This window comes from Diaphorina citri, unplaced genomic scaffold (assembly GCF_000475195.1).
Source record: "Diaphorina citri unplaced genomic scaffold, Diaci psyllid genome assembly version 1.1 scaffold1174, whole genome shotgun sequence".
Classification (NCBI taxonomy): domain Eukaryota; kingdom Metazoa; phylum Arthropoda; class Insecta; order Hemiptera; family Psyllidae; genus Diaphorina; species Diaphorina citri.
The window spans coordinates 73877-93196 of NW_007378603.1; the positions used below are offsets into that span (position 1 = coordinate 73877).

General features: G+C 34.0%; 2 protein-coding genes across 2 annotated transcripts; one reads left to right on the plus strand and one right to left on the minus strand.

Annotated features, from left to right (window-relative positions):
• The first annotated feature begins 2445 nt into the window (after positions 1-2445).
• LOC103514586 lies at positions 2446-6745 on the plus strand. Its single transcript, XM_008479484.3, has 2 exons — positions 2446-2744; positions 6008-6745. The coding sequence occupies exons 1-2, from the start codon at positions 2604-2606 to the stop codon at positions 6629-6631; spliced, it is 765 nt and encodes a 254-aa protein (XP_008477706.1). The 5' UTR covers positions 2446-2603; the 3' UTR covers positions 6632-6745.
• A 2997-nt stretch (positions 6746-9742) lies between these two features.
• LOC103514590 (glycine-rich cell wall structural protein 1.8-like) lies at positions 9743-10710 on the minus strand. The gene is made up of 2 exons (XM_017446286.1): positions 10647-10710; positions 9743-10197 (listed from the first exon to the last, which is right to left on the minus strand). Exons 1-2 carry the CDS (start codon positions 10708-10710, stop codon positions 9743-9745), a joined length of 519 nt encoding a protein of 172 aa, XP_017301775.1.
• Positions 10711-19320: the final 8610 nt, after the last annotated feature.

A 19320-nucleotide genomic window follows, 5' to 3' on the forward strand; every position in this document is an offset into this window, starting at 1 on the left:
GTTATGTTACTTATGTTATATGTGAGCAAATATTGTAACTAGGCACTTGGGATTCACATATTTGATATGATGTTATGTTATATTTGATATTATCAACACAGGACTTGGTATTCATAATATGATGGACACGATTAGTGTTAATACAGAGGAAGACGCGGTCATAAGGACAAATCCACTAAAACTATCTACCTATGGGTAAATGTATGTTTACACAGAACCAACATGGTTGACTAGCTGCTGAAGAAAACACTCAAATGAACATCATAGAATTCAAGATCCCTCGCTCTGTAACCCTCACTTGTGATCTTGTGAACAATAAATTATGGAATGCATTGTGGGATTTAATTAGACAGCATTAAGCAGAAAAGAACCATCTATAAAAAACAATTCCCTTTATAGATGGTTCTTTTCTGCTGTCCAATTATTCTGAAGCCAGCCTAGTTAGCTTAGTTGGTAGTGCGTCTGCCTTGTAAGCGCTAGGCCGCGGGTTCGATTCCCGCCCGGGGCGGATTTGGATTTCATCATACCTAAATGATTTCTTGTATGACCTATTCTTTTTTATAAATACCAATTATTGTTTGTTTATTCTTTTCCCCCTCATTATCATTTGTATGACTTTGTAATTTGTTATATTCCTAACTTATATTACCTACAATAAAAACATTTATTTATTTAGTAAATTGAACTGTACCGAAAAGTCTGAGAACTTTGTTGTTGTTACACAAAAGAGAGACTTTTTAAATCCATCCATAGTTAGATTAGTTACATAAATTTAATTTATTTATTCTTATCTTTCAAACTTTCAATACCCACTACCTACTTTGTACAATATTTTTGTATAGCAGCTTGATAATTCCACGCGTAGGCAATGTGCCAAGCTTCTTGAGAACAATGTTTCATATTTCTATGAAAGCCTGGTAATTTAATGTGTATGCAATATGCAACATATTGAAGGTTAAGTTCCGTTATTTCACTTAACCTCTGCACCTATCAGACACACTCTGGTCTCGTCTGGTCTAATACACATCCTAGCAAGCATATTCTAACCGAGCCTTTCGGTGATTTGCGATCAATTCTGGGGCCCTGTGGGGCCTTTTAGCAGTCAAGTTATTCTCCTTTAAGCTTATTCTTACAGTTTTTCATTCAAATGGACTTTTATTACATCCTGATGGAGCTCCTGGCGGACATCAACAGCAGTGGCGAAGCAATTTCCGAGTGCCTGGGAAACTATGAAAAGGTCGTTTTGTGTGGTTTTATAAAGGTTTCCTATAGTAAGATTCAGTATTATGGAACCTCTTGAGAACATAATGGTTTATACTTCGAGGGATATTTCACTTCTGGCCAACGTAACGGATAGCTAAGTAGGACGATGGTACCGGGGTTACCTATTTATCTGGGTCAAAAGATATAATCCGACCACGACCAAGTTCAACAAACTCAAATAATTTATCAACAGAAAACACCTTGGTCTGGAGTCTTCTCTTGACTGTCTTACAAAATATCGGGTCTAATGTGTTTGTATCTTCCAAAATTTGACACTAATAAGTGAGTACCCCCTGCTAAGTTCTCAACTTTGATATCACAACATGATAACAACTTTTATAAAGTACCTAGGCGTAACCTTTTGTCTAACTTGTGATCGCTTGACTTCCTTCTGGTTTTGACTTTTGATTCTCTGACAAATGAAATATCTACTAATGATTTAACTCTCTGACCTAATGTATAATGTGGCTAATGGCTAATTCCAAACATGCAATGGCCGATCTTGTGAAATAATAACAACAAGGAAAACAATATACCTCATTAGGAATATGCCATCATTTATTACGAATAAAATACCTTTGAAAAAAGGCAATTAGTTAGCTAATTACCAATTCGTTGATGTAATATTTGACATTTCTAGATAAATTTATGGGATCTATGCATCTTATAGTGAATGTTAGGTACTCCTACTTTTACCCACATCTATTCATATGACCAGAACGTAATTACCTATTCGTTGATGTAATATTTGACATTTTTCTAGATAAATTTATGGGATCTATGCATCTTATAGTGAATGTTAGGTACTCCTACTTTTACCCACATCTATTCATATGACCAGAACTTGTTTCAAGATATCCAGAAAGCCTAGAATCTTTTCCGGTACATATATCTTGATTACCACGGCTAAATTGAATTTTAATTCCTATTAGTTAGTTCTACTTTCATTATTACCTACACGTTGAAAATTTATAATACCTAGCTAGGTACCTACTGTAATAATCCTCATATGCTGTCTATGTGTAATAGGTTAACAGGTTGGATGTTCATACAGGAATACAACAGCTCCCCACATCTTCAAGAAATCAAGCCATTGTTATAAGTACCAACACCACGGTCACCCATGCAAATACTCACCACGCTCAATGTTACTTATCCTATTATACGTACTTATAGTTTTTAGCCACAATAATAGCTCTGGACTGAATTTCACATTTCTGTAAAATTTTCAGTTTCCACGCACAGTCAAAATTTCTAGTAAATAACCGGATAACATATCGACCAACTAGGTATTAGGTCATAAGAATTACTTCCAGCATGTATTCTATGAGAGAATTACTATGAGAACATGCTATAATGTATCCCCAAAACCCGCGGTTCAGAACACAACACCAAAATCAGATGAGAATAAAAAGGTGATTACCAAGAAAACGATATTGGGCAGAAGATATGTTAAGGTTCCAGACACAAGTTTGAAACAGGTAGGTATTTATTCTGTGTACCTATATGTAGTTGTTTTCTAATCGAACTATATGCAGGTATACATAATATAATTTATAGTCAAAAGGGTAGTTGTGCATAAGGCGCGTCAATGGGACATTACAAAAATCCGTTTATAAGAGGGAAGATACTTGCTTTAGGAGTGTTCCTAGATATACTGCATCAAACCACGTAGAGTATAGGTCTCCAATATAATCCATTTTTGTATCATGGGCCTTAGATTGAAGGAAGTCTCGTGATACAAAAGTGGATCACACCGTACCACCAGCATAGTGACTGTGATACAAAAATGGATCACATCGTACACAATGTGTTAACCCTGATGCTCAGTGGTATACTAAAGGCGAAATATTTGGATACAAACATTGCGTAGGTAATTGACTTTTTTCTTTTGTTAGTATGTATTTCATTAGGGAATTTTATCAAGTTAATAGTTAAACTGGGTTTTTTTTTTTAATGTGTTATGTGTGTATTAACGTCATACTTCCGTGGTTGAGTCGACGAAAAATTAAATCTTGATAAACTGTTAAAACAGGCACAAACTACTTCTTCAAACTTTTTGGTTTCTTGTCTGCAGTATTTAATGTGTTATGTGTGTATTAACGTCATACTTCCGTGGTTTAGTCGACGAAAAATTAAATCTTGATAAACTGTTAAAACAGGCACAAACTACTTCTTCAAACTTTTTGGTTTCTTGTCTGCAGTAATGGTAAGAATACAAGATCTAATTCCCATCACATTGTAGTAAATTAAGTTTATTAAGTAAATCTAAAGTAAGTCGAGGTTAAACATTTCAACCTGACCGACTTGATGAGATTCGCACAATATTTTATTAATTTTAATTTAAATCTAAAGTAAGTCGAGGTTAAACATTTCAACCTGACCGACTTGATGAGATTCGCACAATATTTTATTAATTTTAATTTAGATTTAGATCATTTAGACAAATGTGGAGATAATTATATTAATATAAACATTAAACTTGACTATCCGTGTAATGAAGTCTAATTATTAATTTCATTTAGATCATTGATCATTTAGACAAATGTGGAGATAATTATATTAATATAAACATTAAACTTGACTATCCGTGTAATGAAGTCTAACAAAAGAGATCTCTTCACGAGAAGTAATGAATGATATTCTAAATACATAGTTATGCTCAATTAATTCCTAGTGTAAAGAGATACTCGAATCATTGTTTGTGCTCTGTTAAAATCCAAAGATTTTATACTTTTTTGCATGCAATTCATAAAAGAGATCTCTTCACGAGAAGTAATGAATGATATTCTAAATACATAGTTATGCTCAATAAAATTAATTCCTAGTGTAAAGAGATACTCGAATCATTGTTTGTGCTCTGTTAAAATCCAAAGATTTTATACTTTTTTGCATGCAATTCAAATCTTCAGTGCCGCAGGCGAAATTTTTCAAAAATCATATTCCTGAAATTTGTCGTTTTTTTTTTTTAATTTTTGGCGTAATACTTCTACACATTTTGAACCTTTTTCTCAATGAACTTTAAACAGCGCAAATTGAATTAGGGTGCCGCAGGCGAATTTTTTAAAATTTGGGCTACAACGTTTTAATTTGGGCTAATCAAACTTGGAATTTTCAGCGCCGCAGGCGAAATTTTTCAAAAAGTAGGTAGATATGCGCCTCATGCTTGTCACAAGTTAATTTTTGACGTACCTAATTCGTAGATATTTTCTTATACTAATTTGCGCTGAACGCTAAAGTGAGCAAAATAAAATAGAGCGCCGCAGGCTAAATTTTTGAAAATTTTGCTAGATATTTTCTTATCCTAATTTTAGCTGATCACTAAAGTGAGCAAATTAAATTAGAGCGCCGCAGGCGAAATTTTTGAAAATTTTGGTCTACAATCTTGAGAAATCCAGTCTCACCAAAAGTAAAATTTTCAGCGAAAAGTTATTGGCACTTGTTCCTAGAATAACTATATGATGTGCGAGTATCTATACATAAGAGAGAAATATTCACCGTAATATGTTTCTCACGTCTCATTTAGCAAAGATCCACATTATTCTTTATAATTTTACGGAGATAATGGTAATAGTCGACAGCAGTGAACATAATTACGACATGATGCATCATTTGGTAATGTTACCCAAAGATTTATAAATCATTGAAGAATTTTTGCAAATATGTATACTCAGTAAGTAAATAGGCTAGGAGGCATGGTGCTCAATATCTTCCTAGGTGTTTTGGTGGTTCCTAAACTCGTCATGAGCTTTAGATTCGTATAAGCTTAACCCATCCCCTGGGGCAAATCGCCCCCACATCTAAGCCTCAGAGTGGGCTTTTTATGTATGCTTTGTATGTAACTAATGTAAATTACCAACTGTAATGATGACCGCATTCAGGATGTTCACAACAAACTCAGGAAAGAAAATAGCTTAACCTTAACCCATCCCCTGGGGCAAATCGCCCCCACATCTAAGCCTCAGAGTGATGGGCTTTTTGTGTATGCTTTGTATGTAACTAATGTAAATTACCAACTGTAATGATGACCGCATTCAGGATGTTCACAACGAACTCAGGAAAGAAAATAAACAAAATTACTCAGATAGACAAGAAACATGATTTGACAAATGTGATGAAAGAACCAACTGAAGCTTAGAACAAACGAATATAATGAATGATATTAGGCAAACACCGAGGAAGAAGGTTCAGGCTAATTTTAACGTACCAATGATTTCGTTGTGTACGTTTAATTTGACCAAACTTTCATGCGCTTCCTTATTACGTCTGAAAACAACATAATCACTAATTGCACAATTTATATTTTCATGTCTTTCTCTCTGACTCTGTATGAGTGATTTCATGTTTGATTTTAGTGATAGGTATACCGCTTACTGCTGACATGTTCCTCTGAGTTAGCTATTAATTCTATTCCTGTAAAACTATTTATAATAATATTTACCCTCGTTTAATAATTTATACTCACTTGCATGAATCAGACATTCCATTGCCAGAAGTGATACAATATGGATAATCGATCTTAAGCAATAAACTATGACTGTTAATCATATCAATTATACCTTTTTTCTGTCGATTAATTGCTTGCCTCTAGTGAACGGGGTTGCAATCTTGACATTATTTATTTAAATTGACCCCATTGCTACCCTAGAAAAACATCCATCATTTGACCAATATGAAGTCTATATAAGACTGATGTAGATCAGGTGATTATCATACGAATCTCATTGATTTTCCTGGTTCAAAGGTTCGTCAAGCAGAGGAAGCTAAACCCTGTTCAAACGCATGTACCAAATCTGCCAGGAAATGTATTGGCCATCCGAACAACCGCTGTTGTACAACCAAAGGCAAAAAACGAAACCTCACCAGCGGTTTCCGACGATCACCCACATTTCTCCTACCCAAAGCGATCGTGCGGAAACCGCCAGACACCAAACCGACTGTAGCACGTTACAGAACCAAAAGCACAAGACGAACAGGGCAAGTTAAATCACGATATGATAGGGTACGCTCTGCACCAAAGAAGAAAATAGAACAACAGAAACTAGGAGCTCATGTCAAAACAGAGCGAATATACAAGCTAGGAGAACATAAGAGTGGAAATAGAAAATGTAACCTGGATATGAAACCAGAGAGCCAGAGGAAGGAAACTACGAGGAACACAACTAAACATGGAGATATGTCTGCAAAGGCCACTATAAAAACACTCAGACACGGGATAACAGATATGGAACAATGGCTGAAGAGATTAAAATCAGGGATGATGGATACCAATGAGAGATTATTTGGATCAAGCACAAAACAGGAGGTGAAAACCAATGCAAGACGAGGAGGAACCAAAAGAAATGTGAAAGAAATCATCAAGGAATAAAACCATGGAATACAAATAATGTAACCCACTTCATAGAGGAACCCTCGAGCGGCCGTTATGTGAGTTTACTAATACAGAATACATACCAAACTCATTATGAGGAAGTGATGGCAATAAATGGTATGATAATGGTAAAAGAACTAACAATAGGTAGTTGTGGGCACCTCAGATCTTTCTGTAAGTTATGAAAGCCACTTCGGTAAAAATTTGTAACAATCAATCAATTTGTAATAATCAATGTTTGTTATTTTATGAGAAGTACCTAGGTAATTCTACCTGAATATCTCGTAAATAATGTCTGAATTTTTTTTCTCAAGTGATTTTAAAATCTTCAGGTTCAATGGGTTTGATCTCTAACACGCCAGAGGCAATGTAGACCAAAGTTGACAAAATGATTCATCCAGATGAATATGGCAGCAAGGAGTCATCGACCCAAAATGAAAGAACCAATCAGAATGCGAGAACTGTAGACCAAAGTTGACAAAATATTCAATGAAAGTTGTCGATTCCACTTCAATAAGTTTGTACATTATAAGAATTAATCAGAGTCTGTTTGTCAACAAATTCACAAGTTCTATGTATTGTAGGTATATAATATGTAGGTAGATACTAGTATATCTATGTATTGTATAATATGTATGTAGGTAGATACTAGTATATCTATGTATTGTATAATATGTATGACGTATATAGGTATTAGCTCTTGGAAGCATTAAAGTTGAGAACAATAGAGGTGATGAACCATGGTAGATAAAAACACAATGCTACTTAATCTTATACTAGACATTCTAGACAAAGTGTTGATCTTGCTGAAAAAAACAATCCAAGTACCTACTTCTCACGTCTCATTTAGCAAAGATCCACATTACTTATTCTTTATAATTTTACGGAGATAATGGTAATAGTCGACAGCAGTGAACATAATTACGACATGATGCATCATTTGGTAATGTTACCTGTAGGTAGATACCAGTATATCTATGTATTGTATAATATGTATGTAGGTAGATACTAGTATATCTATGTATTGTAGAATATGTATGTAGGTAGATACTAGTATATCTATGTATTGTATAATATGTAGGTAGATACTAGTATATCTATGTATTGTATAATATGTAGGTAGATACTAGTATATCTATGTATATATTGTATAATATGTAGGTAGATACTAGTATATTAGTCGGTAAAGCTGAAAACCGCCAAAAAACGGTCGAAAACCGCCAAAAAGCGGTCAAAATACCGCCAACCGCAGCACCTAACCGCAGATACGAGTAGTACGGTTCTATTAATGGTCGGATCAGCATTAGAAAGTTTCAAAATATTGATCAGACCTGAGAAAGAATTGCAAAGGATTTTAGTGATGTTGTGATAACCACAAAATTGTCAACAGGTTATGTACCTATTTTATCATAAATTCTCAGCTTGTCCCCATATCTCCATGATGCACCTAGTATCGAGACCATAATATCTAAACTTAATACAGCCCCTAATGTTGTGATAACCACAAAATTGTCAACAGGTTATGTATTTTATCATAAATTCTCAGCTTGTCCCCATATCTCCATGATGCACCTAGTATCGAGACCATAATATCTAAACTTAATACAGCCCCTTGTGTATATCCTTATATTATTCTATGTTGATTAGAATGAAAGTGGTCAGTATCTACTTTACTAGAAGGTCTAATAATAGCTTAGGTACTTGTACTGTATGCAAGAAGATTATAAGGATGACCTGTATATCAATGTTTGAAGCGTGGGGTAACCTTCTGAGCCGTAGTACGGTTCTATTGTTGGTCGGATCAGCATTAGAAAGTTTCAAAATATTGATCAGATCTGAGAAAGAATTGCAAAGGATTTTAGTAATGTTGTGATAACCACAAAATTGTCAACAGGTTATGTACCTATTTTATCATAAATTCTCATTTTGTCCCCATATCTCCATGATGCACCTAGTATCGAGACCATAATATCTAAACTTAATACAGCCCCTTGTGTATATCCTTATATTATTCTATGTTGATTAGAATGAAAGTGGTCAGTATCTACTTTACTAGAAGGTCTAATAATAGCTTAGGTACTTGTACTGTATGCAAGAAGATTATAAGGATGACCTGTATATCAATGTTGGAAGCGTGGGGTAACCTTCTGAGCAAGTAAACATTATGGCGCGCTATATTTCTTATTATTCAATAACTACTTTCACTCAATCCAAAAGTTACTCAATAGTCTCCTTTCCGTAAGTATGATCTCATCTGTACTTTCAACTGCAACAGTCAACACCTCTCTACTTCGGATATTCTGGAAGCCTCTGTACCTAACACTAAATGGAATCCGCAATTCCAACACATTGTGTACGAAGCATAAAAACGCGAATTAGCGCTAGGTACGGAGCCCTAATTTGGGTAATTTCCGATGTGATCCATTTATGGATCACACCGGACATAGAGCACAACTACATTTTATTTTGCTGACACCAGAAGCCTTCTGAGCAAGTAAACATTATGGCGCGCTATATTTCTTATTATTCAATAACTACTTTCACTCAATCCAAAAGTTACTCAATAGTCTCCTTTCCGTATGATCTCATCTGTACTTTCAACTGCAACACCTCTCTACTTCGGATATTCTGGAAGCCTCTGTACCTAACACTAAATGAAATCCGCAATTCCTTAACCCTGATGCTCAGTGGTATACTAAAGGCGAAATATTTGGATACAAACATTGCGTAGGTAATTGACTTTTTTCTTTTGAATCCGCTGCAATTCCTTAACCCTGATGCTCAGTGGTATACTAAAGGCGAAATATTTGGATACAAACATTGCGTAGGTAATTGACTTTTTTCTTTTGTTAGTAGGTATGTATTTCATTAAGGAATTTTATCAAGTTAATGTTAAACTGGGTTTTTTTAATGTGTTATGTATGTATTAACGTCATACTTCCGCGGTTGAGTCGACGAAAAATTAAATCTTGATAAACTGTTAAAACAGGCACAAACTACTTCTTCAAACTTAAATGTGTTATGTGTGTATTAACGTCATACTTCCGCGGTTGAGTCGACGAAAAATTAAATCTTGATAAACTGTTAAAACAGGCACAAACTACTTCTTCAAACTCTTTGTGGGGTGAAGGTCTCTGGCTCTGGGGGTGGGACATGGACGTACACGTGTTTCTGGATGACTGGAGCACCTCCTCCGAAGCCACCACCGAATCCGCTACCTCCTCCGAAACCGCTGCCTCCTCCAATACCACCTCCAAATCCGCTGCCACCTCCGAATCCACTACCTCCTCCGAAACCAGTAGCACCGAAACCACCTCCGCTGCTAAAGCCACCACCACTTCCGCCGCTGCTGTAACCACCACCTCCACCGCTGCTGTATCCGCCACCACCTCCACTGCTATATCCACCTCCTCCACTGCTGTATCCTCCACTTCCACCACCACCAGAGGGAGCGCCGTAGCTAGAACTTGGTGCACTATAAGAGTATCCGGCTTCTGGCTTAGCGTGAGCCAAGACGACAAGGGAAGACACAATCTGAAACAAGAATGAAAGTTTGAGGTCAGCTTGAGAGTCGTGAGGGCATCGACTGGTTTACTAGTCTGAATAGTATTTATCTTACAGTGAGAACTTTCTGTTTCACACACAAGATCCAGGATATGACTAAGGATCCTGACCTATCCATGTTATGTAATAGAAACCTCAGCACCTCCTAGGAAACCTCACAGTCTGAATATTGACCAATGAAATCACACGACCTTGATCTGTAATGACACAGACACTAGACTTGTTGATAACATGTTTGTTTATTATGGTCTAGAATCTAGTTCTAGATCCAGTGTAACACATTGTCATTATTTATTTATACCATGAATGAATATCTATATTTTCATGTTGTGATAAGTAGCAAATAATGACAACTCTTTACAACTGCGACACAACTAGTATTACACGTAGTAAATACACAAGTAATTCTTTTACACACTCTAGTAAACATTCATTCATAACAGTTTACATCTTTCTTTCACAATGCTGTGATTCTGTTTGATTTCTTGTGATTGTTTCATCTTGAAGCCCATGTAGACCTCTACTTTTTTTTATATAAAAAGTTAGTTTGTGGGCAATCTTCCAAATTCTATAAAACCAGGATCAAAGGTGCACTAAGACTGAATTTCAAGTTATAAAAAGTTATTGGCACTTGTTCCTAGAATAACTATATGATGTGCGAGTATCTATACATAAGAGAGAAATATTCACCGTAATATGTGATGTAATTCTCTAATGCATAATAAGCACTTCATGTCTCAGGTACATCCAATACCACCTACTTACTATTACTGAACCAACCAGGAGAAATTCCATGGTTTATGTGAAATCTATTTTGTTTATTAAGTAGGTATATCTCCTCATATGATGCATTTTTTTCTATTGGGTAACAAATTCAACAATTTTATTTTGATTAACTATTTTGATTTTATGGTTAACTTGTACCAATGACTGGTAAAACATCTTAAACTAAATAGGTATATCTCCTCATATGATGCATTTTTTCTATTAGGTAACAAATTCAACAATTTTATTTTGATTAACTATTTTGATTTTATGGTTAACTTGTACCAATGACTGGTAAAACATCTTAAACTAATCTTCGAAATCTCTGAATATAACATCTTCAATGTCTTCTTCCTGATCTGTAATTACCATGTCTACGAGTATGTGCTTCCTTCAATGTAAGTAGTAAGTACTCCTGAAGAATAAATATTTTTCCATAGCCAAATTTCACATTGATAATTATTTTGATGTTATACAAGTTAGTCATACATATATATATGTGACATGCAAGACATACATATATAAATAGATAATTAATATGTTGGCTCTGCAAATTTCTGTACAATGTCTATTCTATCATCCTTTGTTTCTCAGTGCAGTTTTTCGATATTTGTAGTGTATGAGAAATTCTGCTGACTTGAGTAGTTTTTATTAATGTCAGCCTTCAATGTACCTAAGTACTCCTGAAGAACAAATATTTTTCCATAGTCAAACTTCACATTGATAATTATTTTGATGTTATGCAAGTTAGTAACTACATACATATTTATATAAATAGGTAATTGATATGTTGGCTCAGCAAATTTCTGTACAATGTCTATTCTATCATCCTTTGTTTTTCAGTGCAGTTTTTCGATATTTGTAGTGTATGAGAGTTTCTGCTGGCTTGAGTAGTTTTTATTAATGTCAGTGGATTCTAATTAAAACTTAAAAGCATGTTCAGTAACGTAAATTGAAAGTCAATAAACTCGTTTCATATGAACAAACACTCTTGACTAACTTGTGAGATCCTTCGGAATACAAACCTACGGACGAGACTCATAAAATCTACTCCAATCCTATAAAACTATAAAAGCTCTTGTAATTATGAGCACCAACGTATTAAAAAATACTACAGCTCATCTATTACTTCGGAATATAAACCTACGGACGAGACTCATAAAATCTCCTCCAATCCTATAAAACTATAAAAGCTCTTGTAATTATGAGCACCAACGTATTAAAAAATACTACAGCTCATCTATTATTAGGTTTGATACAGAGGTAAGAGCAGAAGTTACATAGTTTTTTTTTTTAATGGTATATGTATTAATGAAACATTATTGCGTTTTCAATAGCAACCAAGGTACTGATTGCATTTATTTCAAAATGATGGACGTCCAGGCATGAAATGTCTCAATATGTTTTATAGCTGTTTATAATGCCTACCCAACTTAAATGTTGGCACACATAGAGTTGGGTAACACTTGATTTATAATTACTTCTTCTTCATTTGAAATAATTGGAAAGATTTACCCCAACTTAAATGTTGGCACACATAGAGTTGGGTAACACTTGATTTATAATTACTTCTTCTTCATTTGAAATAATTGGAAAGATTTACATGGGTGCCTTCATGTCTTCTACATCTACAGTGTTGAATCATTCCTTGTAGAGTCACAACAATGTTTATAAGGTAGACTAACATGGACGTGCACAGTTAAAACTTAAAAAGGAAATAAATGAATTAGTGCATAAATCTTTCCTGACAGAGTTTTTCTAGTTCTGAAGTTATGGACGAACGAAAACAATGGTCTATTGAAATTTTGAAACTTGCCAATTCCAGGAAGATAGAGTAGAATTGCTAGATGAGACTCCTTGTGTCTCACAATATTGTAATTGTTCTAGCTGTATTTATTTTATTTAATACTTTGAGACAATGAGATGTATCATTGAACTATTTTCATTCGTGGATTATGATGACATGTATGTAAAACACGTTGAAGAAAGAATAGGTACAAGCTCAAAAATTATATGCTACCTGTAATTCTAAACTTTTGTTCTAGAAAGTAGGATGGAAAAGAGTAGTTTTCATTCGTCGATTATGATGACATGTATGTAAAACATGTTGAAGAAAGAATAGGTACAAGCTCAAAAATTATATGCTACCTGTTATTCTAAACTTTTGTTCTAGAAAGTAGGATGGAAAAGAGTAACACATCTTTCAATCACAACTGTTGTAATGAATGGTAATTGTACTCAATGAGGAAAACGTAGATGCTATTAAAAAATCAATTTTGGAAAAAGCCAATTTACAAGACCTACAAAGAAGAAGTGTTGAAATCAAAAGAAAAACTTTTTCCAAAGTCTGATTAAAATTTAACCCCTCTGACCACGGCACATTTTGAAATTGATAACTTTTTAACTTGTTTTGTCTAATTCGACCTTTACCAGCTATTTCAAGGATTACATATTTTATACGTTGCTTATCTACAAGGAGTGGGGAAGGTGTTATGAAAAGTTTCAAGTATTTACTAAAACTTATTTATTGAGTATCTACATAAATGTAGATGTTAGGAGGAAATACGTAAGAGATACAGAGATACATTCTTGTCTATTGTATCTTTTCAAAGAGCTACAACCTTGATAGACTCTTGTAATCATTGACATTGTACCTACATAGTCAATATTGATAATAATGTTCATAATATCATAATAGACAGAATTTCGAGATAGTAAATGTCGAACCACATCACTTTGGTCTGAAGAGTGAACTGCGTGCTTTGTGTTGTAAGATCTTCAATGTGAATTCACTTGAAACCCATCACGATTGAGAGTAGTTAAATTAATTTAATGCTCGATTATGTAGGTAATATGAGTATAAAGTACTTGTAATAGGTAACATGATTCTAATCATTCTAATGAATCCAATGCATGAAGAACTATGCAAATCGAGTAAAGAGTAAATAGGTAGAATACTTCTAGGAAAGTATCTTCTCCAGATACTCAACTTGATGTTAATGGATGTTCAGTTGCAGTCAAAGGATTGCTGAATCAATACGCTTGATGCTGCAATGATCAGGTAAGTTATTTGAGTTCTATGCTGACTTGTTTTAATCTCTCCATCTCCATTTCTAGGTTGAGGAAATTATTTAACATTGCTTTTACACTATTTCTACAAGTAGGGACGGCCAGGTCTAACGTGATCTGATCCGTATCGAATAAGATTTTGTTATTCACCTCAAACTCCGATCCGTCTAAACACAAACGGCCTTGACCCATATGATTCAAACGTATGCTTTGCATACATAATGCCTGAAAATGAACATCTAGAGATGTCTATGTCAATCTTATTCTCGCAGTCATCGCATTTTAAGCTAATTTGTTTGTTTCGGTTCATTCTATGGAACATTTCAGTAATGAGTAACCCCCTATGGTAATTGAGACTCCCAGGTCAACCTAAGGTTGAGATTAAATACTAACATTGAACTAGACTACTAACCTACCTAGGTATAACTGGATCTCGAGATGATCACAACATCATAATTATGTTGTATCCATCGAGTAATACAATTGCTAATGTTATCTTCGATCTTTGGTTGACTTTGAAATTTCAATATGGGAATGACATACCTACATATTTGTATTAGCTAATTAAATATTGTATCAATAATGGAAATAAAGATCATCAAAGATATGAGGAGATCAAGCCATTATGTCATATGTAAGTTAATAAGAAAACTACACTGATTGAACATTTTGGGAATAATTTATTGAGCAAGCCATTACATAATTATATCATAATGTAAGTTAATAAGAAAACTATACACTGATTGAACATTTTTGAAATTATTATTAGCCACTGCTCGTAATCTCGTATGTTAGTTTAATAGATATCTTAGTCACTAGAAGCGATACACCTATCTCACCAATTTACTTCACACATGAATATCCAAGTTAATTCATGAAACATTAAACGCCAAACAAAATGTATAATCCACGCTGTTACCTATATGCATATCAAAATACTTCTACATATTCGTTACATTTTTATTAGGTGTCCTGATAACCACAAAATAATTGTGTCTACATACCTACCTTCCATGTAAATGTATAATTTATTTCCTATATTAGGTGTTATGTATTTACATTTACTAATGAACAATATAAGAGATCAGGTTAGACATTGTTGACCGAGCGAGCTAGATGTGTGAAGTAGGATATTAGGGTGACTGAAGAACTGTACATATCCACTAATATTCGGATCAATTGGCATCCACTATTGTTATAATTCCCAATAGTTCTAGTAACTCGTGTGATTTGAATATTTTTGAGTTCTTGCGTTATTAGTTCTTTGATTGAAATATGGAAATGGGTAATCAATTGCTTATGGCTTATAGAATGGGTTGTGTGAGTGTTGACCTATATAAGGTCACAAACCTAGTCAACTAAATATACTTAGAGGAAGTGTAAGTGTAGAGGATTATCAGTACAACATATGAGCAATTTATGGTTACATATGAAACATTAATTTGGAAACATGTATGTGTGTATGAGTTAGTACCTAGATAAAAAGATTATGTTCAAACATGAAACGAATAGAATGTATCTTGCTTCATGAAGGTATGATATAATATTTTGTAGGTATCTACCTGAGGATTATCAGTACAACATATATTATGAGCAATTTATGGTTACATATGAAACATTAATTTGGAAACATGTATGTATGTATGTATGTATGTATGAGTTAGTACCTAGATAAAAAGATTATGTTCAAACATGAAACGAATAGAATGTATCTTGCTTCATGAAGGTATGATATAATATAAATTACCGATCAAAATGAATTTCCCATTTTCGGTGCTTTCCCTAATGGCGAAAGAACATTGAAAAATTGAAAAGGCCATAACTCATAACCCTGGTTATCGGATCGAGCTCAAACTTGCTCCAATGTACCTACCAAGTTTTTCAAGAACTTTAATATGATGTGTCACTAAGCCACTAGTAGAGTAGGTATTCGTTCACTAACATATTACTACACCTACAAGCTTCAGGACATTAAACACTCCAGTGTCCGACGAATCACTTTTCAAGTTAATTACTAGTTCTTCAAGATCTTATGAACACTGGTTTATTCTATTTGTTATTGTTAGATACAAGTATTACATGATGAATGGACAAACATGGACAGTGAAGTATCTTGAGCTCTTCTTTACCTCAATGTAAAGTGCGGGCGGTTGGTTTATTCTGCTCTTATTTAACATAATATCTAAACTAATGAATTGACCATCTAGTGCTGTGTTTGGTATGTTGGTAATAACATAAATGATAATAGATAATCTCAAAGAAATAACCTCTACCTTTGGTGCCTGTGCATAATTTTACTCCTACAACTTGTGGAAAGTACACGACAGAAATGTAAGATGTGGGTGACCATTACAGCATCTAATGAATGGTATGAATTACTTGTGTCATGATTATGACTGAGGTATGACATAAACGCCGACTGAGAAAGCAAAGAGAAAATGGTTTGGCATTATTCAATTTTCTGAGCATTGAAAACTTGTCTCGGATTTTTGGAATTATTGTGACATTTCTCAAATGAATAGGTACATAGGTATGTCTTAAAATGCAGAGCTACGAGCAGAATTATTATTCTGAAGGGATAAAATGCTTGAAGCCAAATAAGTCAGAGACTAAAGAAGAAACCACAAAATTCCGAGTAGACTTTCTTCTTTCTCTCGGAGGAAGGAAAAGGAAGTAGACAATATTATCACAAAACCAAACACTTGAGATCAGGTCAAAAACCATCATAATCATCGCTCCTGGCAAATTGCCTGTGCAATATACAGCATGCACTGTGATAAATCATGCATTCTATCTATGTAATTTCTCGAGTGCATGTAATATTACAGATACTATGATGTGTGTATAGATATAATCAGCATGGTCTAGAGCCAATGTACTTGGAATCAAAAGTTCTATTAACATACTGGCATAAAGAAAGGTATGAGGCTATTAGATGTTATAGCTATGACTCATCATGAAGTTCCGACCAGACTCTAGCCACACATATCAAGACATCATCAGGATCGATAGTTTGTAAGTAGGTATAGACCCAAGACATGATTGTAATCCGAGGATTAGTTGTTCTATCTAAGAAGGGCGCTGCTACTGAGATAAATGAAAACATCAAAGTAGCTGTGAGAAAAGAGGAAATGGAAAACTTGATAGTAAATAAATAGGGAAAAGTATTATAGAAAGGATAAAGATAAAGAAATGGAAGCAATATGCAAACATGTGGACACAATGCAAAATATAGATGTGAAATGTAGATAAAGAATAGAAGAATTTCGAACTCAAAGGAAAACATGATGCTTGGAAAGTTCTCCCTTGTGGCAAGAGATATCCTTGTTGTAAATATGATCCCCTGCTTCCTTAAATATTGTATTGGCATGTGTTGGAAATTGAACTGTGTGCTATCTACTGTAGTACCTATTAGTATTAGGTTTCACATACATTGTATTACGTCACTACAATTAATCCACCGTGTAATTATAATATTTGTATTAGATAATAGAGGATATCATGCTATTCAATATTTAAAGACAACAATTCCGAAGATTTCCAAGATAATCGATATAAGATCTTCCTGTAAGTCTGGTACTTTTACCTCTTCTCTAAGGGGAAGTAATATGTTATGGACATTGATCTTTTGACTAGAGAGAGAGAAACGGGCTCTTAATGCTCTTATTCTTTTTTACCATCGTGATCTGGCATGGAGGCTGTTGGCTTTTTTAGTGCTTATATGTACAGGAAGGTATGACATTTGCCTTTTATGTTTTTGTTACTGGTCTCATCAAATCTTCTAATGGCGGAATTATGAAAAGGATGATATCTCGGTATGTTTAATACCCATTTTTATTAATCCTTGGTTAAATTAGGTTCTTTATTCACAATAGTAAAATGTATTGCCTTCAAATAGGTACGTTTAATTTTTTCGTAATTTATGTAAGTAGATCTAGCTAGAATAATCAAGTCTCAAATGGTGAAATGTCTAATATTCTAACATTTACTCAATATTCCGATATTTTCAGATATTTTTGTTGAAAAAAGATTAGTGCCGGAAAATCAATTTGTTTGATATTTGGTTCATTGACATAGGACAAGGAGTTTATAAATATTATGTAGATGAATTGGTTTGAAATATAAGTAGGTGTACCTATTATCTCTGTATGCAAAACTTAATGGTTTTTCTCTATTCTATTTTCCAGCGTAATCATGGTACCTATAGACCCTATAGTCAAAACAAACACTAGGTATATTTTAAATAGTCATTATAGGCACTTGTTAGAAGTTAGAATGGACTAAACTTCAAACGCAATTGAATTTCAAAAATATTATGTTGAATCTTTCTTTTTATCACAGTAAAAAAGGGAAAGAAAGAAATAGATAGCAAAATAATAATAAGAATAATAATGAAAATTTGAAAATGAAAAGAAACAAACACTAACGCTAAAAAGCATAGAGGGAGAAGATAAAAGCTTAAAAGCAAAAGCCCACGATGACTTAATTGAATTTATTTCAAAACAAATGAATCACTGTTATAAAAGTGAAAAGTATTTTCATTATCATTATCAGAAAATCCTTGAATGAATATTATTGTTCTTATTGTGTTAATGTAATTAACTTTTCTATCTTGGAAAAAGGAAAAGCCATTTCCATATTTTCCATGCATTTAACTATTTTGATCGAAATTCACACCCTGATTGGTCGCAATCCTCGAATTATTTCAGCGTCGTTTGTAGTTTTTACTCTGCCGAAAGGGACTCATTCAATATCAAATAGTACTTTATTTATAGTAGCTTTATTATGGCTCAACTTTCCCACCTTTCTAGTTTACCAGGGTTTTTGGTGAAGTAGTCACAAAAATTCCGGTTCCCTTCTGTTTTTAAACCCCCCCGCCCGCGTGTAGGTTTTCCCCGAAACTAAAAACATTACCGCGGGAAAAAACTGGGAATTTCTTTTTTTTTTTTTTTTTTTTTTTATCGAGTCTATCTTTCGTTCATTCTTAAAGAGGAAATGACAAAATTTGAAACCATTTCAATTGCAAAGTGGTCCCGCCCGCCCCCCCAAAGCCAATCGGTACTACCCAGTAGTAGTTTCCGGGAATTTGGTAAATCTTTGGTCGGAAGGTTGTAATCTTTACTAAAGTTATCGTGGTCATAAAGGTTATTTTGTTGTAAAGTACAGGTTTCTTAACCGTTTGTTTTTCGGCCTTTTAAAAGTAAACTCGCAACTTATTCATCGATGTTGTATGCCTTGATTTTGTAACAAATTTTGTTTTTTTTTTTTTTTTTTTTTTGAACCTAAAT